The following is a 20,362-nucleotide window of genomic DNA, read 5'->3' on the forward strand; positions in this document are numbered from 1 at the left end:
TTAGGGATTTTATTTCAACTTCATGTGACTGGCAATGGGCAGAGGCTCACTGCTGGCTTTTAATTTTTATAGAATTGAAAAGATAATGTTAATTCTTTTTACGAGACCTGTTGTTTTATTCCTGATTCCCCATGGCGACTTTTACTAAGTCCTGTTAAGGTTGTAACTGAGCGTAGTAATACTTTCGGCAGTCCGCTCTGGTCCCTTCCGGGCCCTCAACTTGATATTGCTCCTTTCCCTGCATTATTCCCCCAAACATCAAATCCACAAAGTACAACGAAGAAACTTTTAGGTTGACGATCGCGATCCACTCGGTTAGCCCGGACATCTTGTGCAGCTTTGTGGGGCGGATCTTCAGGCAACTGCTTTGGGGGGTTTGGGGGCCATCACTGGTGAATCTCACATTAACTTCTTTGAGTATATCCAAGCAACGTTTGTATAGAAACCCACAAGAACAGAAGGAAGATAGACATTCAACGCCCTAAAGTCGACCTTTTTCCGGCACATCTTTCTTCAGCATGTTAGATGCATCACCTAGTCAGCGTGACTGCGTAGTAGAGCAGAATACACCCGAAAGCCGATTCAACTCACAGTTTGCCAAGTTATATAAATGTGGCTTTCGCAAATTTCCAGATGCGGGCTTGAGTTATTCTCAAGGAACGCCAGGCTGAGAACTATCCTTGAGTGGTTTAAAGCGACTGCGACTTGTTCACATCCATTCCCGGAGCTCTCCACCGGTAGGCTAAGCATGGCTTTTAGTTGGGTCGATGAACGTAACTACCTCTTCTCCAAGTTTGTTATGAATTGTGTACGAAAGATAAAACGCTAAACGACAATTTTGTTGAGAGCCACAGGTAAATTCAGAGGTGCATTCGATGATCCAGTCCACGGAGATTGCCTCTAGAGTTAAATGGTAGCCTGCCTACCCTGGCCAGTTTGAAACGGGTTCATTGGACCCGACGTTTTGATATATAAGACAACGTAGGACCCGCCATCTTCTCAAGGCAGACTATGTCCTTGAAAAGAGCCTAGAAAAGCAGCATTGCTGAGCAACTACAGCAGAGGATCTAATCCTACTTTCTTTCGATACGGGGAGGAGTTCATATACTCTATCAACCGAGTAAGGACTCGGTACAACGATAATATGTATTAACATTAAGATACCGGAAAAAAGCAAAATAGATCACAAATGAGGGAAACAACATGCTTCATGTATGCAGAGATTAATTTGACATTCATGTTCGTCGTGATGGCATAGCCGTTTTGTGACAAGAAACAGAACTGCTCCAAAAGGGAGGGGGAGCTTATGGTTTGGCGAGTTGTTCCTTACGGAAGAACAGGAGGAAGCCAGCACTGTAAAAGACGTTAGCAGTCATTCTATTTAGCAACCTCGAGAAGAAAAGAGAAACATACCAGACCAACAACTGACAGAACAAGGCAACCCAAAACCAGGCATTAGCCAAGGAATCAGCGCCTTTAGTCATATCAGGAGAAATCGGGCCGGGGCCCGTATTGTTAGGACCGAAAGCTCGGGCACAGATAGTCGCAATAGAACCCAGCACCTGAGATGCAATGAGAGCGAAACACATGTGGACTCGAGTGAGAGTTTGCAGAAGGATGATACCGAATCCGAGACCTTGGATGGAATCCAACACGCCAAGCCACAGCCAGAGACTGCGAGACACGAGCGCACCGGAAGTGTATCCCCCAACCCAGGGGAGATAGTAGCCGATGCCGGAGACAGCCCACCAGATTTGGATGAAGCGGGGTGCGCCCAGGCCGCAGGCGAAGACGGGAAGGAACCAACTGTGTTTCTTGGAGAATTTGCTGACGACAAAGAGGAATACACACCAGACAACGCCGAAGAAGACGATGCAGAGGATGACGATCTGCCATGCGTGGGTGTGGATGGAACCCCACAGGACTGGGAAATGTTAGCATTGATGTATGTGCAAGAGCTGGACAGGGGGATTGAACTTACAGCTCCAGTTGCGACCATAGGGTGCGCTAAGGAAGAAGTTCTGTAGGATGACCGCAATGAAATTCCAGGAGACAATCTTTCTTCGGAAAAGGGACTTGTAGAAAGACGGCACCTTGCCGGGCTTCTGGCGGTAGTAGTTGGGAAGACCCATGGCCAACAGAGCACCAACGGCAAACAAGAAGATGGCGATGGGATAACAGATCGCACTAAAGATAAAGTCAGTAAAAGAAGTCAGGACATGGGAGCGCAGTGTTATTTACCTCATTTTCCAGGTGTTGGAAATGTTGGTCTCAGGGTTCAGGAGACCCTGTGAAGAAGCCTTGGTCATAGTGGAACCCCAGTACCAGAGCGCAATGACATACGCTTGCTGAATACCTTGAATAACACAGGCGCGGAAAATCCAGGTTTCAACAGGAGCACCTCCCTCGTCACCAAAGTTGGAAGCGAAGAAAATAGATCCACTGGAGGAGGCCGCGGCGTAGAAGCCAGTGCCCACATTTTGGATCCATCCCCGACTGAAGGTATCCGCTTGCCAATGAGCAGATCCAATCATAAGGAATGCAAGACCGTAAAAGAACCACGGAGTAGAGAGACAAACGACAGACTTGAAGTACCGGTACACGAGCCACCAGCAAACAGATGTAATGGCATATGTTGTAGCAATTCCATACAGTTTCTCCGCAGTCTGACCGACTTCACCTGTGAGGAGGGTGATCTGGTATGAGTTTGCAGCGATGATCTGGCCCAGAGCGAGGAAGATGGAGTAGACCGGCCAATCTCCAATTTTGATCTGCATCCATTTCTTGAGTCCAGTGGGAGGGACATAGTCCTTTCCGAGCAGGAACTCGTCGTCTTGGAGAACCATATCCTCGTTGCTGTTCGCGTTAGAGACCATATCATCATTGTAGAACATGTTTTCTGGGGTATCTGTGTTTCTTGAAGAATGGCGAATCGATGGTGTGGGAGATTTGTTGCGACCGAGTCTGGCATTGCGGAACCTATCGAACCACTGTTGCTCACTCTTGATCAAGAACTCTTCGATACAAAGTTGTGACTCTGAGTTAGATCCGTTCAGGGCATCCAATCTCTTATCGAAGGTCTTGTAGTACTCGCCAGTGCTATCGGTGAAGAAAGGATCAACCTTCTGCAGCTTGAAGTCGGTCTTATTGCCGACGACAGAGTCCAAAGATAGAACGGATGCGCTGCTGAAACGGTTCGACTGGCCGAATGGCTGAGGAGGAAGAAGGAGGCTCTCAGCGCTCGGTGGTGTTCCGGGACTTCCTGGGCTTTCCAAAGGCACCATGAACCTGGGCTGCAAAGACTCTTGGCTGACACGTCTGCTCGGAGAGGGAATTGGAGAAGGCATGTTGTGAGAGCGGTCCTTTTGAGCAGCCTGGGCTCGTCGTCCTGCCTCAACTTGGGCTGGAGTAAGAGTATATTCGTCATCATCTGCATACAAGTTGTGGGCAGTGTCCTCGTCGCTGCTGTCGCCTTCGGCATCAGTGGCTCCGTGTTCATCACCTTCTGCGATATCATCTCCTGCTCTTCTGCGACGACGTCCAGCGTGACCGGGGCCTGAGCGGACACCCAGGGAGAGAGAACGACTCAGCCCCGACTTGGGTTTCTCCACATCATCCGGGCTTGGGTCTATGCTGTAGCTGACCTTCTTCTGTGAAGCAAGATTGTTCATTTGGTTGAAGGAGTAGCTGCTGTCCCTGGAATGCGTGAATGGAGAGTTCATGCCGGGTGAGGGCAGTCCGCCTGGCAGGTGAGTCAGAGATGACATAGCTCCACTGAGACTGCTAATTCCAGAAGAAGTGCCAGGTCGAGTGCTGCTGTTACCCTGATTCTTGGCCACCTTTTCGTGAATCGCGATGGCGGTGGATTGCAGGATCTCAAGATCCTCGACCCATTGAGCGACGGGGAAACGCTGTTTCGCAGATCTGGCACGCATCATAGCACGAACGGATGTCTTGGAATTGAGCGCGGCCTCAATTGCAAGCTTGAATTGCATGAGGAGGTGAGACGTCGAGGTCGATTCCACATTGTACCACCAACCTGGCATTTGACCGAGACCACCAACACGGGCTCCAATACCCAAAGCACCCTTTCGGCCGAACTCCACGGCAACCAGTCCGAAGGGCTCGTCACGAGATGGAATCAGGGCGAACTCGGCACCGGAGAAGATGAATGGAGGGAGTGCAGTGAATTCAGGCTTTGAGAAGACGCGTCCGGGATAGATTTTCATCATGTGGTCAAGCTTGAGAGCAGCGAATTTACCGTAAAGATCGATAACGGGGCCAATGCAAATCAATTGCACGTTAGGTCGAGATTCGATAACAGCAGGCATTGCGTCTGCAATGAGATCAACACCCTTTTGCATAGACCAGCGACCAACAAAGACAAGCAGGTCGGCATCGGGATTCTGGTCGAGACCTGCCCATTCCTGGGCCTGTCTCTTGAGCTCAGCACGGCCAGCCTCGTATGTTTTATCCACAGTAATATCTTGCTCTTTGGTGGGCTCCTTTGTCCACTCACCGATGTCAGATGGATCAGGGTTTGGCAGATTGCCGACCTTGTGGAGACCCCAGAAGATAGGATAGCGAGCATAGGACCGTTTTCCGTACTTCTTAGAAACACCGACGGCACCGAAACCATTTTGATGGACGCGGAGGTAACTTGCGCCAGCGTGTAGCAAGTTGAACACCTCACCGAATTGAACGTAACGACGAGCGACCTCTTCGTCCAGGTTGAAGACAGAGCAGACCTCTTCTTTTTCCTTGATCGTTCGCATAGGCCAGAGACCTTGGAACTCGGCATTGTGTAACGAAAGACAAGCGGGGATAGTTCGTGGTAACAAGTAAAGAGGTGCGAGAGAGCCGTGGTAATCGTTGATGTGGTAGGCGTCAATTGGGAATCGCTTGATGGCTTCCGCGATACACTGATTCCATGCTGAATAGTACACTGCACTGTCAAGGTCATCCATGCGAGCAGGGTAGGGTTCGGTCTTCGACTGCTGGCGGAACACTGGAGCATCAAGCAGGACGTAGGTAATGTTGTTTAAGACGTGGTACTGGACTTGGACCTGGTAGGGGCTGCCAAGAATGGTAACTTCCATAGGCTCTGCCATCTGGTCCACTGGGTAATCGACACCTCCAACACAGGGAACGACCCAGATCAGGTCTTGGTGACCGAGTGTTTTACCCATGAGTTGGGCCATGACACCGAGACCACCGATTTTAATTTTGATGGCCCAATCCTCAATGTCATACTCCATGGTGGCGATTAGAACCATGCGTCGCTGGCCAGCTGCAAGAGCTCCGCCCAGAGCGGTGGTGCTCTGCATGAAGCCGGATTTGTTTGCCAGGCGCATTAATGGGTTGGACACATCCCTGCGAGAACGGGAGGAGTCTTTGATCTTATTCCAAAGTGCGAGCGGAATGAAGCTTTGTTTCTCACTCACACCGACCTGGTTGAACTTGACCTTGTAGAAGGATTTCATGAAGATGTAGACACACCCCACGCCCGTCAAGAATGGAATGATCCAGAACAACACGAACATGATGATCTGTGTGGACTGAGGTCCAACCGGGTCAAGCCAGAAGCGGAGGGATCCATCATCGAAATAGAGCTTGTGGGCGAGATATCCTTTGGCTGGCGCCTGAGTGATATTGATCAAGGTCGCGCTCAGAGAGGACGGCGGGCTTCTGTCCAGGATTGTATCATTATCGATATCACCCAAAACCCAGGTTTGATCGGGCTCTCCGTCTGGATTAATTCCCCAGATGTTGAGTTGCCCGACTGCGGGCCATTCGGACACGAAATGGAAAGACCAGACTCCGGTTTTGGTGTCGAGCCTGATTTTGTTGTCGAGACCCCCGTCGAATCCATACTGATTGTAAGGCCCATTGAAGAAAGCATGGGGGAAGCGCCTCGTGACTTGATGATCCCACTCAGTGTCGCCTTGCTGCACGTAGTCGCTGCTTCCGGTCAAATGACTCCAGTACTCAACACGTACATGTTCACCGTCCCACTCCTGCGCCTTGGTTCCAGACCATGGAAGCCTGGCAATGGTATCATTTCCACCTTTATAGTCTATCCAGTCGGAGTATGATGATCCCCAATTGGTAGTGTAACGGTATTTGTCAGCACCAGCGGCATGATGTTGGATAAAGAGCGTGTTGTTTGGCCACTTGTGGAGTAGACTGCTCGAGTAGTTGGCAGTATTCCATACCATAGGATTATCAATCTGGCCGATGCGGAACAGGAAGTGATCAACAGCGTGGGTAGAGGATTTGTCAGAGTTAGTTACGTTGCTGACAGTCAGTTTGTGGATACCGTTGTAAACTCCGGTGAGGTTTGCTGTCCACTTCCAAACGCTTGGGATCTCAGCAGTCCAATTTGTTTGTAGCAACGGCGAAATAGTTTCACAATGGACAGTGTCCTTCTTCACAGTTGGAACCTTCCCACTCTCAGTAGATGAATGCAAGGTAATTGCCTTGGTCACCGAGTCACAGGTCATTTCTTCCGAGAAGTAAAGTTCAACCGCCACATCCTCGGTGGAATTGGCCTGTACGGTAGAGCGCAAAGGGAAATCATGGCCCGGGGTGAATTTGGTGATCATGGGGCGAGGCGGCTTGTAGGCATCGATGGGAACGTATGCACGGAACTCATATGCCTTCAATTTCATGCTTTCCACGCAGCCATTGAGCGCCTTGGACCCGTTGAAGCCGAGCTTGCGCGCTCCTTCGACGAGTTTGATCTCGTCATACGGGTAGAAAAGGTTTTTGACTGTGATACCGGACGCAAATGGAGCGGTGATTGTCTTGTTCGGATTTATGGATTTGCAGTCGAAGTGGTATGTCTTTGTATCATTGAGGTTTTGATAAACAAGCCAGACCGGTTGGTTGTTGGCATTAGAGCCCAAATCTTGCACCTCGGTGTTGACATCCCTGTAAACAGACCACATTCCGGTTTCCGTTGCCGTTTCATTAGAACCAGGGTAGAGAATCCAATCGGTTCTCTTTGACAAACTACCAAGCGAATAGCCATCGTTGAGAACGGGGTACTGTTCGCGCAGGTGGTACATCTGCTTCAGGATATTTCGCACCGGGTGAGAAGGGTCCCGATGGTCATAAGAAACTGTCACGTCCTTGCAGCCGTGTTGAGCGGACTGAACAGGCCACTTGTAATACTGAGATGACTTCAAGTGGAAGCAGCCATGGGTCATCCACGCGGTTGCAGGCGACATTGACTGTCGCCCATAAATGTAGTTCTCGGCAGTGGCATCCAAAATATAGAAGTTCTGCTCTTCTCCCCACAGAAGAAGTGGGATTCCGGGGAGCAGCAATGTAGTCACGAAAGACCCGAGTAACTGTCGATGAGTACCGTTGGCAATTGCTGGCCAACGGAACACGTCTTGATTCGTCGCACCAAACATATGACGAGGGTCGAACTTGCCGGTGTTCGCATTGATTAAATCGTTAGTTTGTAACATATAATTCCAGCCTTCAACCCAGTCATCAGGCGCATCGAAACCGGCAGAAAGTTGCCCGTCCATGCCGAGGAATCGGGTCAATGCACGATATGTCGTGTAGTGGAAGGCCGCACTATCGATGGCTTCATGTCCCGCTTCGCGCAAGAACCACTGAGCAGAAGACTCATTGGTCAACTTTATTGTGGCGTCTGCGGTTTTAGGATACTGGTTACGCTGTCTGCCTCTTCCGAGGTAGATTGCACCAAAATCATTTCCACCCGTGATTTCGCCGGTGATGAAGAAGTTGTCCTTCCCAACGGCGCGCGCACATTCTCGATAAGCAGCGGACATATCTCCAAGGGCATCCACGGTAGCTTGGGTGCCTTTATCATAACGGAAGCCATCGATATCCAAAGATTGGATGACCATGCAGGAATGGCGGATCAATCTTTCGCGCACGGTCGGGTTCCATTCGCGAAGACGATCCTGGACGGAGGCGAACTTGGCCAGTTGTCGTTTCCAATCAGGCCACACACCGAAAGCTTCAATGTCACCGTATTGGTCGAAGTCACTGTCAAAACATCCGACCAAGCCAGAGAGCTCGGTTTCATTCACTGGGAACCCATTTTCGAACCAGAACCGAGGATAATCACAGCTCTGGTTGTATTTGCCAATTCCAATGTCAAAATCTCTGTAACGGCGTTCACTTTTCCATACTGTACGATATTCTTTCTCGGAGAATGGAGTTGACGTGTTGAGATGACCTTCAAATCCAATCAAATCACCCATTCTGTATGTATTTGGTTAGGTATGCTGTCTTATCTGCGCACACGGGGATAACTTACGTCGCAATAGTATTGTCAAACAAGACATACATGTCGCGTTTGTGGATTTCGGTGATGGCATCCCTCCATGTCTGGATGGTACCATAATGTGCATCGAGAATTGTTGTATCCAAAACTCCGTATCCATCTGACGTCCACGGCTGGTTCAGCAAGGAGGTACCTGCAATATAGATACCCTAGGCATTGTGAGTATATATTTTCTCCCCACGAGATGATCACAGATTAAACAAACCTTGATTCCCATTCCTTGGAGGTAATCCAGTGTATCAACAAGACCAGCAACATCACCACCGTGGCGTATGCGATGATCGACATCATGCTCGAAGGTAGTTCCGTTGATGTTGTCATTGGAAGGATCGCCGTTCACGAAGCGATCTAGGAAGAGAGAGTAGAACGGGAAGCGCCAGTTCTCCGGAGAAGGGTTATATTTCCCCTCATGGCCAGGCCATGTTCCCCAGTAATCTGCAGGGTTGGTAGCCGTCTTATTTGTGTTGAGGTTATAATCCAGATAAGCCTCGTCGTAGGGCCAAGCTGTGACTGTCGTCGCAAAAAGCGAGATCAGTCCGCTGGCGAGTAACCACTTCATGGCTGGTGACTGCGCGGAGCTGTTGGGTGATAGTCGCTCGCCTCAGGCAATGCGGAGGAGATCCCCGCTGGGATGAGAGGCTGAGACACCCTATGAAAGATATGGAGATGTGCAGCTCTCAATTGCCATGGAGTAGTGGAGTGTGGGTATCTTGGGGGAGTCACGCCGTAAATTCCCAAAGTCGTCGGAGGGTGGCAGGGTGCGAGAGGAAAAAAAAGATAACGAGAGACTGGCTGAGCTAGCAAACGAAGGACTGAGGATTGAGAGATGGAAAGGAGAAATCGAATGTGGAAGGGAGAAAGAAATGATCACATAACAACTGTGCTAAGTGTCAAGTGCTAAGTGCTAAGAGGCTAGTCTTGAAGCTCATGATAAAAATAAGCAGATGAGACAAACCCCATATCAAATTCTAAGAGCCCCAGTATTGGAGTATCTTAGATTCCAACGCCTCGGCCTCGGTAATTTTCACTTTTTGAAAAAATTAATGTAATAGAAAATAATTTTCTCCTTTGGATATACAAATTTATCATCAAATGCGACTGGTGCCACTGGGTCGACCAATACCAGCATACATAAAAAAAAATGCACGGCATTCTTGTCCGAATAGGAAACCCCTCTGTGACCGTTCTTTTAAAAGAATAAATGGAGCCTGACAACGGGGCTACCCGATTCGCACGTTCTGTATGTGTAAACTATTGGATTTGACCCACACTTGCTACACCGTAGAGTTATCTGTACTAGCACCAAGAATTTGTTTTGGTAGCAAGGGCAGGCGTTCGCTTTATAGTCATTGCCTGGCTATTATACAAGTTGATTCTTTGGAAACCAAAAATAAAAAAGACTTTCCCTTTGGCCGACTCTTATAGGTAGGTGAATATTCTTTCATACACCGAGACCCGTAAATATCAGCCTATAACAATGCCGATATGCCACTCGGTCATGGCCCGAGTGGATTTGGGGCCGAGTTACTGGTAGCCCGATCTGCCCGATTGGCTGGCGATCTGAGACCCGCCCACTCGGTATTTTGCACTTCGTATCTTACAGCGAGGGTCTTCAAATACGAGAAACCTGTATTGAAAGGGGTTTTAATGCGGTTTTTGGCTTCGTATTCTTTTTTTTTTTCGTTCTTTTTCTTTTCTTGATACGAAAGGTTCCCTCGAAAATCGTGCAAGTCTAAATTTTCTTCCCACCATGGAAGGTTTCCAAGCAGCCAATAGTAGCTGGTGGCGAACAGCCTTGAACTGCCGTGGTGAACAACATCTATAAATCAGTAAATGGATACTAACATTTGGCATGTCCCCCATAGCATTCTAAACCCGATTTTTCATACTCTATATTCTTAAGTTCAACCTTGGGATTATACTTCGTACGAGCGAAAAGAAATCTCTACCCTAATCTCCACATGGTCAGACATCCCTGCAGTAGTTAGCGTGATGTGATCCTGTTATCAACGCCACCTGATACGGAAGTCCGGGAAGCCTTCAACAAGCGAGCATGGCGCAGTAAGGTTCGTACAGGCCAGAATCACTTATCACACCAGAACATAACCGGAATTATGTACGGAGTACCTACCTCTGTGTTTATTTCCCTCCTTATGCCTTCTTTTTTTTTTCTTTTTGCGTTGGGCGTGAAATATAGGAGTCATTATGGGAAATGCATATGTCCATACAGAGTAGAATAACGAAATAAAATCGTTGAGATTGGTAGTCTAATACAGAACAGTGTCACGAAATTGATTGAAATATTCGACCTTTGTCTCACTATCTCTCGTATTCAACAGCCGCAAGGCCAAAGCGGCGTAGTAAGGGTGATTTATACGGTATCGATGTAATACGGAGTACGGAGTACTCCGTCCTATCTATAGCTTTTTTCCATTTTATGGAGATTCAGGGCAACATCGCTAGTTTCTTGGATTGATACCACCCTGTCTCAGATGATTGGACCATGCAAACTTTGTCACTTTTGTGTTGCAGGACTGAAATTAGGGTAGTGTCTCCACGTGACCTGCACGAACATCGGACCAAATCGCCGTGCCCAGGAAGCAGTGTGGACACCTGTGCCTGGTACCTGACAGACCAAATAATGACTCCTCCAGGCACGGAGCGTTCTAACGATATTGTACCTAGTGCGTCCGGTCTCTCTCTTTTTCCCCTCATCCACCATATGAACACAAAACTAATCTCGGTTTCTGCAGGCCCCCGCTTGATGTCGAGATAGTCTATGAAGCCACCAGTGTAGTTCTTCAAGCTGAGAAGCCACAATGATATCTTACTTTCTAAAGTCTGGGGAATATCAGAAAAGAAAATATGCGATTGAGCCGGGCAAATCCCATGGCAAATCAGGTCTAATGCAGCCATTCCGAGGCAAATCATTTTCACAAGCCCATAGGTGCTCAGTCCACCAAGTATAACATATTCTGTACATAAATCCCATATTTCGCCGGCTAGGATAGTAATAGAAGTGAAATTGTGGGGTGATAATTCCAACTACTGTATGTTTGGATCTCCGACAGAACCTTGGAAGCCACCTGACTTATTGGCCCTTCCTTGCCTGGAAGGCAAAATTTCCCCGTTTTTCGATCCTTTTCTTGTCTCCTAAACCTGCTCTCTTCTCCTCTTTTTCCGTTCTTGGCTGATGTCCAAATGTCATTCATTTATTTCTCTTTCTGGCCATCTTTGCGCTTCTTGTGAGTTTTTCAAGTCGCTCTTTATCTGAAACCTCGTACTCTCTGTCTTTCCTCTTCCAATCGACCCGCACAAATACGAGCTGCCATGATGTCACGGTGCACCATTCACTCGTTGGCAGGTCTGATGATTACGGGGCTCATCGCCTCGGCATCAGCCGCAAGCACAGCCGACTGGAAACCTAGATCAATATACCAGACCATGACAGATCGTTTCGCTCGCACAGACGGATCGACAACAGCACCCTGCAACACCACAGCAGGCCTTTACTGTGGGGGGACATGGCGAGGAACTATTGACAAACTCGACTACATTCAAGGAATGGGATTCGATGCTGTGATGATCTCTCCAATCATCGAGAATATCCATGGCCGAGTCGAGTATGGCGAAGCCTACCACGGGTACTGGCCGTTAAACCTCAACAATCTCAACTCTCATTTTGGCACGCATCAAGATTTGCTTGACCTCAGTGCCGCTGTCCACTCCAGGGGCATGTACTTGATGATGGATACAGTGATCAATAACATGGCCTACATCACGAATGGCAGCGATCCCGCCACACATATCGACTACTCAACCTTGACACCCTTCAATAATGCTGACTATTTCCATCCATACTGCAACATTACAGACTGGAATGACATGAAAGATGCGCAAGAGTGCCAGACGGGAGATGATACAGTGCCACTACCTGATCTTTTCACCGAGCACGAAGATGTCCAGCAACTCTTGATCAAATGGGCGAAAAACGCCATCAAAACATATTCTATTGACGGGCTCCGGATTGATGCCGCCAAGCACGTCAACCCGGGCTTTCTAAAAACGTTTGCTGAGGGTCTCGACAACATTTTCATGACAGGTGAAGTCCTTGAGGGGGCAGTCAGCATCATGTCCGACTACCAGAGCAATTACATTGCGAGTTTACCCAACTATCCGATCTATTTCCAAATCCTGCAGGCTTTCACAAATGGCACTACGTCCGTCTTGGCGAAGACAGTGGAGGAAATGAGGATGCAGCTCCCAGATGTCAATGCCATGGCCTCCTTCTCTGAAAATCATGACAAGGCTCGAATTGCTAGCTATACCAAGGACATGGCGGTATGTATATCCTCGTCGATCTAATTGATCGCTTTTGTTGATCATGATACTTTCCAGGCGAGCAAAAACGTACTGGTGTTTACCATGTTGTTTGATGGAATCCCAATGATATATCAAGGCCAAGAACAACATCTGGCCGGAAACTCGGTGCCCAAAAACCGAGAAGCCATCTGGCTCACCAAATACGACACAGATGCAGAGCTCTACAAGCTGATCGCAAAACTGAATCGCATCCGGAGCCACGCAGCCTTGTTAGGAGAAGATTACTTTGAAGACTCGACCCACACGATCTTCCAGGGAGGCAGTGAGCTTGCTTTCACGAAAGGTGTCCAGGGTCGACAAGTGGTCATGGTCTTGTCCAGTCAATCCTCGACCAGTCCAGCCTACAGCATCGACTTGGCAGTCAGCTATAACGCTGGCACAAGGGTGACAGATGTTTTGGCCTGTAAGAATTATACTGTCGACAACTTAGGCACGCTGCGCGTTCCTATGGCCCAAGGAGAGCCCCGAGTCTTCTTCCCTACGAACTTTTTGGACGGTAGTGGTCTTTGTGGTCACTCATCTGGGAACATTTCGCTTGCTCAGTTGAAAACTCACAGTGGCTTCACGTCGGCTGGCGTCCAATTAATAAGTAGCACCGGTCTAGCCACCTTCTTGCTAGCAGTCGCGACAAGCTTCATTGCCCTTCTTTAGTGAAAGTTCCCGAAAGCTCTTTTCCTTCGCTCGTTGCTTACTTCCTTCGTTTCGGCTCCTTTTCTTTTGACCTTTTTTTCCCATTGTGGTGAGCTGTATTGACAGCTCGACTTGGTTCGCGGAGATATCCTTTCTATGTGCAATATTTTCTATCATTTTGTTTGGCGATATTGACCTTTTCCCTCTTATTGATACGGTGTTTTGGCCTTTGTATCATTTTGAGCTTCATTTCTTCTCCTAATTTTGTTACATATCATGCATTACGGAAAGCCAATGAGATTTATCCATGTGGAGCTCGGGAAATTCTTTCTAGAAAAGTTCGAGAGTTCCACGGTTGGAATGAAATTTTCGTCTAATCATCATAAGACATTGGTAAAGATCCACTTTATCATTTCACCCGAGACCCACCTAACCTGTACTTTACAACGTTCCAAGGTTCGCCGAGTAAAAATAGTTCCTACATCCGAGCCCTAACCCCGAAAGGGGATATCCATATTCTGCTCTTGTATCTCATTGAGTTGTCATTTGTACAACAATCCAACAATGCCGTTTTTGTGCTGTGGATCTCGACAGAAAGGCCAGAAATGGAAACAGATTGAAGGTCAGGCTCCCCACCAAAACATATCAAACATAACCCCCATTGTCTAACTAGCATACATGGTACAGAAGCAGCTGCGAATCTAGAACAGCTGCCATCATGGACTGCTCCAGATAACTCGCTGATATTGCAAACCTTTGAATGGCATGTTCCTGCCGACCGGCAGCACTGGCGCCGTCTGCAAAATGCCTTACCCGAATACAAGGCGATTGGCATTGATCAGATCTGGATCCCTCCTGGATGCAAGGGCATGGATGCGAATGGTAATGGCTATGACATCTACGACTTGTACGATCTAGGGGAATTCGATCAGAAGGGTACAGTTCCTACGAAATGGGGCACCAAGCGAGAACTTGAAGACCTGATGCGCAAAGCGCAAAGCGTCGGCGTTGGTATCATCTGGGATGCTGTGCTTAATCATAAGGCTGGCGCGGATTATCCAGAGCCCTTTCAGGCCGTCAAGGTAGATCCTAAGCGTAAGACATCTTATCCTTGACATTCGATTCATTGAATCTTCGCCCAGTTACTGACCGAGAGAACAGGAAGAGACCTGAACATATCGAACCCGGTAGAAGTCAATGGCTGGACAGGCTTTGAGTTCGCCGGTCGTGGTGACATGTACAGTTCAATGAAGTACAACTGGCAACACTTCAGCGGCGTCGATTGGGACGATAAGAGTAAGCAGAGCGCAATCTACAAGATTGTCGAATCCGACAAGGACTGGGCGCAAGATGTGTCCACGGAGTTCGGGAACTACGATTATCTGATGTTCGCCGACCTGGACCTTACCCACCCAGAAGTCCGCGCAGATCTTCTGCACTGGGGAACGTGGATCACCAACACACTGAACCTTAACGGGATGCGACTTGATGCCGCCAAGCATTTCTCAACAGAGTTCCAACGCACCTTTGTGCAACATGTTCGAAAAACTGCCAACCCTGACTTCTTTGCGATAGGAGAATACTGGACTGGACATTTACCGTCGCTTCTGGGTTACCTCGAGAAGGTGAAGTACAATCTTACTGCATATGATGTGCCCCTCCTAGAGCGGTTCTCCAAATTGTCCCATGCACAAGCACCAGACCTTCGCGGTATCTTCAAAGATACACTGGTACAGTGTCGGCCGGACCATGCTGTGGTAAGTTGCTCAATGTCTGATGCCCGATTAGTGATACTAACTGCCTTCTCCAGACCCTTGTTGCGAACCACGATACGGTAAGTAACAACTCGTACCTAGGTCTTGGCACACATATATTTTCTTGAGCTAACCATTCACAGGCACCAGGACAAATGCTCGAAGTGAGTCGACTATTCTCTATTCAGAAGGAATGAAACGTGGCTAATCTCACCTAGACCCCAGTATCACCATCCTTCAAATTACTAGCATACGCCCTGGTCCTCCTCCGCAAAGGCGGTCACCCATGCGTATTTTACGGTGACCTGTATGGAATACGGCTGAATGTGGAGAACCCAATGGTACCAAGTTGCAACGGGCTTTTGCCCGTTCTAATACAAGCCCGGAAACTGTACGCCTACGGCGAACAACAAGACTATTTCAACCAACCAAATTGCATAGGTGTGCTTACCCCTTTCCCATCGCATGCTGAGCCCCATTAGGGGGGTCACACTCTGCCTGAACAGATCTAACCGCGATACAGGATTTGTTCGCTACGGAAATGCCCGTCACTCCGGCCTTGCGTGTGTTATCAGCAATGCTGGTCCGGGTGTGCAGCGCATGTTTGTCGGTCAACAGCATGCATGCGAACAATGGACCGATCTCTTGCATTCCAGCATGAAACCTGTTATTATTGACAAAAATGGATATGGCAAATTCGGTGTTCAGGGGATGAGTGCTAGTGTATGGGTTGACTCGGCTACAGTGGACCGGGATGGTCTCAAAAGGGACTTGTATGTATACCCCCATTCCTCCAGGCGTATAGGCTGTGGCTTGACTGACTTTCTTGTGCTACAGTAATGTGAACATTTACGATAACTAATTGAATTCGGGCGCAATCTGGGGATACGGGTTCTGCGTGTTCGATACAAATCTTTGTACAAATATTTTTGATAATCCTTTTGCGTTGTCCCAATCTCGTTCTCGTATTCGATGTAAATAAGCCATAACGCCTTAGTACAAGTAAAAAGAATAGCCTGTTTTGAATCTGACTAATATATTGATTCGGCCTTGGAGTGGACTGTGGAAATGGCACCACTCTGTCTGCGGTGCGATAATATTTCGCCGGCAGATTCTCGGTGAGACACTCATTTCCTCTCCGTGCTAAGTTCAGTGCTCCCACCTATGGTTCATCTAGCGGGCGGTCCGAGTGCCCTATTATTGAGAGGTGTCTCATGCCTGAAATTGACTGTGGCGCAGTGGGTCTTTACTGAGACACAGAAACGATCTTGAAGGTGAATTTTCTTTTCGAGACACGGGAATTCTATATTGGGCAGGGATTTTTACGTGGGCGTGTCCGTTTTCTCTTTGGTGAAATGATTAGGGTGGTCTTTGCTCAAATTGGCAACCGATTAAAAATATACGGGAATTCCCGAAATCAGGGTCCAGGCCAAGTGATTAAACGAGATAGATTACCGCAGATTTTGCAATTTCAAAAATACACCATCTTAAGCGGTATTTTTTTAAAAAAAACCTGGAAAATGGGAAATGAAAAATCAATCCATTGTTTCGTATTTTACTCCCGTATGAGAACGAAAGTTCACTAGCTCCGTGCCAAGACCATTTAGCGTCTTCTTTATCGGCCCTATCGGCGCACACCAACCATGGTAGGTGTACATATCTGTAGAACGGCAATCCTCCGATTGTATGTTGAGTACATAAAGGATCCCTCTGGGAAAACGATTGTAATATACAATGCAAGTGGAATTTGTGCCTGAAACTAGCTCGTCTGCGAACCATGAAGATCTTCTCTGCTCCAACATGGAACCTCACTCAGACCCTGATTTCCCACGTTTTTGTATTATAAAACCATTAAAATATTATTAGAATGCGTTAAAACCGGGTGGCTCACTATGTCAGTTCTATTTTCAGGTATATTTCCCGTATTGGGAGAGACATTGACGGTTCTGCGCATCCAAGGTTGTGCAATATCAGAGCTGTTTGGTCACCATGTACTTAATCACAAGCTTCTCTTAAATCTGAAGATTTTTCGGTTTCTCCCATCTTCAACTTCTTTCATCACTCTTTCACACTCCAACGTCCATTCGTTTTTTTTAATCAACCACATTCGCTAAATCAGTCAACATGCGTTTCTCTATTCTTCTCTCTCTCCTGCCTTTGGCTATCTCCGTTGGAGGTATGTAAATCACCCCCACGACACGTGAATTTGTCTAACAATACATCTAGCCATTAACGTCACCGAGCCTGCCGAGGGTGACAAGGTCGATGTCTCCAAGTCTTTCTCCGTGAAGTGGACTTCCGTTAAGTATGTTGACTATGATGATTCCACCTTACCCTGGTCTAAACAAGCCAAAGCTAACCCATTGCAGCACTGACGCCTCCACCGTTGACATTGTCCTTATCAACAACAACATCTACCCCAACGTCAAGGAGACTGTCGCCTCCGATGTCAAGACCTCTGAGGGCTCCTACAAGGCCAAGGGTCTGAAGGATGTCACCGATGGGTAAGATCACCTTTGCGGTTATATCTTTATGCCATCCACTAACGCAATGTACACTATAGCACCGGTTATCAGATCAACCTGGTCTCCACCGAGGAGCAGAACACCGGCATCCTCGCCCAGTCCCACAAGTTCGATGTGACCAAGCCCGAGGATAGCTCTTCCAGCACCACCACCGGTACATCTTCCACTGTTTCTTCTGACTCTTCTTCTTCTGCCTCTACCTCTGGTACCACTTCCTCTGCTTCTACCTCTACTGGTACCCACACCACTGAGACCGATGCTTCCACTTCTGGTACTTTCACCCCAGCCGTGTCTTTTCTAAAACCCTTCCCCGGAACCTTGACCTCTGGCTCCCTTACTACTAGTCTTCTCCATGGAAAAAGCAGCACTGATATCTCTCTCCTCACAGCCACCCAGTCTACCTCTACCGGAACTTCCACTGGCACCAGCACCAAGACTGGTCTGACCACCTCCGCCACTGGCACCGCTACCGGCTCTGCTTCTGCCTCCCCTAGTGCCTCCGAGGGTGCTGCTATGGCTCTGGTTGCCCCCGGTGCCGCTGCCGGCCTTCTGGCTGGTATCCTCGCTCTCCTGTAAGTTGCAACTTGAAGATTAGCTGACGTGCTGCACTTTGGTATTTGCCGAGGTCCGGTACGACTTCAGCTTCAAGTTGTGGAGAGTTGAGAACCAAGTTCTGGGAACTATGTCATTTATGGAGGAAGGGTAATGAATGGATGGATTTCTTTGCTTTGCTTTTTTTTTTTTTTTTTTTTTTTTTGCAGGTGGTTGGTCGGCCTTTCGGGGTTTCATCTATGGATGTAGACTAGGGATGTAATCGGATGATGCATATGAGCTTGCTTTTTTTTTTTTTTTTTGCTTTGTTCCATAGATCCATCCTAGGTCTCTACTTGTTTTGTTTATTTGATATCCCAGTTCTGGAGGTGTTGTCTTCAAAATTTGTTGGAGTCAACTGTTTTTACTTCTTCACGCTCTTGTTTTACATTTCTTTCGCTCTCCCATACCTATCACATGGGTTTGGGTTGAGATTCAATTACATATTACATTCTTACATTCTTCTTGAACGAACTTGTTTTCACTGACACTCCACACGCAGACATGTGGTATAACAGCATCTTGAAACGCCTCTTGCGCACGATTACATTGTGATAATGTGGAATCCCCAGACCCGTGATATCTTAACGAAGAAATCCCGATGTTCAACCCTAGCACGGGTTAGCTCCGGCACATGATGTCGGATTCGATACCCATGTGGGCATAACATCGAGACTGGGTGCTGCAATGACCATGAGACCCTGAGCACAATGAGCACTCGACAGCTTGGCTGGTGGATGGCGCTTTATTGTCGATCTACTCTGCACACAATGCGATGCCAGTATCTCAAACTTGGAGTGAATATGATGGCGGTGCACACGTCCGGCAAAGCTAGGACTCCGAAGTCCTCTTGTCCATCTCCAGTTTCGCTTCTCTCGCCTTTCTGCGGCGCTCTCGCTTCCTCCTGTTGGCGGCATTTCTCTTCTCCCGCTCAGTAAACGTGGATCGTTGTCTTTCATTCATGTTCACCCTCTTCGCGGTTGAGGTCCTAGTCATCTCTTCCTCGCTATCGTTCAGTTCAATGGCCTTACGCTTTTCAGAAGATGTGCCCTCGGTCTCTACTGCATCCACGGGCTCGTCCATTGACTCAACGTTTTTGTGTTGGTGACTGGCACGTCTGTGATCATCTCCCCCCGTTTCGCTCTCGTTCTCTCCCGTTCGCTGTTCCGATAACCTCTGCTGGCTTGCTTCCTCTTCGTCTTCGTCTGAGGCTTTCTCGGTCTCATAATCGGTCTCTTCGGCCTCGTCTTCGGTGACCATGTCTGGACTTTCCTTCCCTTTCAGCATTCTTTTCCAGGTGGCTCTTTTTTTGGCCTGATCACTGGCAACAATTTTCTCTGCGCTATTTTAGCTACGAGGCTCATCATGCATCACCAATCCCTACCTTCTCGATTCTTCAATTTCTCCAAGAATTCTCTCAGGTGCTCGTGGGTCATAGAGGCTCTTACGACACAAGGGTCAGGTATCTCATTCAATATCTCCCAATCCACTTCATCTGAGTAATCTATCGGAATTTTGCTTCCCGGTAAAGTGTAGGAAGCTTCCTTCAATGTCGGGTTTACGCTCTCCGAACTTCCATCTGGGTTCTTGGAGTAGTACCGACCATTCCTAGATATTTAGGTATCAGGTATTAGAAGCATACAGGGTCAGACTCACAAATGGGCATAATGGTAACCATAAACCCCGCCATTGCGGATATAATGGTGTCTGCAATACCAATCATTCTAGTACGCAGAGTCAGACTTGAGCACCGGATCAAGTATAATCATCTCTCACCGAGTCATTAAACTTTTCAGTTCTAATAGTGTACTCGCCAAAGTCATCCTTCAGGTGTCCCTCGGCCGTCTGATGGTTTTTCCATAATCAGTAGTTGTTTCTGATTGGGACAGCGATTTGGGCATTTACTGGGGTGTCAACTGGATCACCATGTTGAGCCCGCATCCGGATTGGTCTTCCTGACAGAGTAGAACTGGAAACTCCCATAGTTATTCTGGATAAGACTAATTTATGGCATAGTAATTATGAAGCTATTCAGGGGAGATTGCTCAAAAACGGAAGATTCGGAAGATTCTTCCGACTTTTGTTCTTTTAGGACTAGTACTGGTGGGTCTGCCTGTATAGATTGAAAGATATATATACATCAAGCCCTC

General features: G+C 47.9%; 5 protein-coding genes across 5 annotated transcripts; 3 read left to right on the forward strand and 2 right to left on the reverse strand.

Moving 5' to 3' along the window:
* Positions 1-1,304: 1,304 nt before the first annotated feature.
* Positions 1,305-8,888, reverse strand: N7500_008600 (Glycosyl transferase family 1; the record flags this gene model as incomplete). Its single annotated transcript, XM_056679744.1, has 6 exons — positions 1,305-1,353; positions 1,414-1,924; positions 1,982-2,187; positions 2,242-8,247; positions 8,303-8,478; positions 8,535-8,888. 6 exons carry the CDS (start codon positions 8,886-8,888, stop codon positions 1,305-1,307), a joined length of 7,302 nt encoding a protein of 2,433 aa, XP_056530116.1.
* Positions 8,889-11,659: 2,771 nt separating this feature from the next.
* N7500_008601 (alpha-amylase) lies at positions 11,660-13,363 on the forward strand (the record flags this gene model as incomplete). The annotated part of the gene is made up of 2 exons (XM_056679745.1): positions 11,660-12,670; positions 12,728-13,363. The coding sequence occupies 2 exons, from the start codon at positions 11,660-11,662 to the stop codon at positions 13,361-13,363; spliced, it is 1,647 nt and encodes a 548-aa protein (XP_056530117.1).
* Positions 13,364-13,906: 543 nt separating this feature from the next.
* Positions 13,907-15,958, forward strand: N7500_008602 (alpha-amylase; the record flags this gene model as incomplete). Its single annotated transcript, XM_056679746.1, has 8 exons — positions 13,907-13,964; positions 14,030-14,437; positions 14,504-15,099; positions 15,153-15,176; positions 15,240-15,260; positions 15,315-15,537; positions 15,620-15,869; positions 15,934-15,958. The coding sequence occupies 8 exons, from the start codon at positions 13,907-13,909 to the stop codon at positions 15,956-15,958; spliced, it is 1,605 nt and encodes a 534-aa protein (XP_056530118.1).
* Positions 15,959-17,220: 1,262 nt separating this feature from the next.
* Positions 17,221-18,197, forward strand: N7500_008603 (GPI anchored serine-threonine rich family protein; the record flags this gene model as incomplete). Its single annotated transcript, XM_056679747.1, has 4 exons — positions 17,221-17,272; positions 17,323-17,401; positions 17,466-17,600; positions 17,660-18,197. The coding sequence occupies 4 exons, from the start codon at positions 17,221-17,223 to the stop codon at positions 18,195-18,197; spliced, it is 804 nt and encodes a 267-aa protein (XP_056530119.1).
* Positions 18,198-19,043: 846 nt separating this feature from the next.
* Positions 19,044-20,195, reverse strand: N7500_008604 (uncharacterized protein; the record flags this gene model as incomplete). Its single annotated transcript, XM_056679748.1, has 5 exons — positions 19,044-19,549; positions 19,597-19,820; positions 19,869-19,936; positions 19,989-20,057; positions 20,118-20,195. The coding sequence occupies 5 exons, from the start codon at positions 20,193-20,195 to the stop codon at positions 19,044-19,046; spliced, it is 945 nt and encodes a 314-aa protein (XP_056530120.1).
* Positions 20,196-20,362: the final 167 nt, after the last annotated feature.

This window comes from Penicillium coprophilum, assembly GCF_028826855.1.
Source record: "Penicillium coprophilum strain IBT 35676 chromosome Unknown utg000005l_segment0_segment0, whole genome shotgun sequence".
In the NCBI taxonomy this organism is placed as follows: Eukaryota; Fungi; Ascomycota; class Eurotiomycetes; order Eurotiales; family Aspergillaceae; genus Penicillium; species Penicillium coprophilum.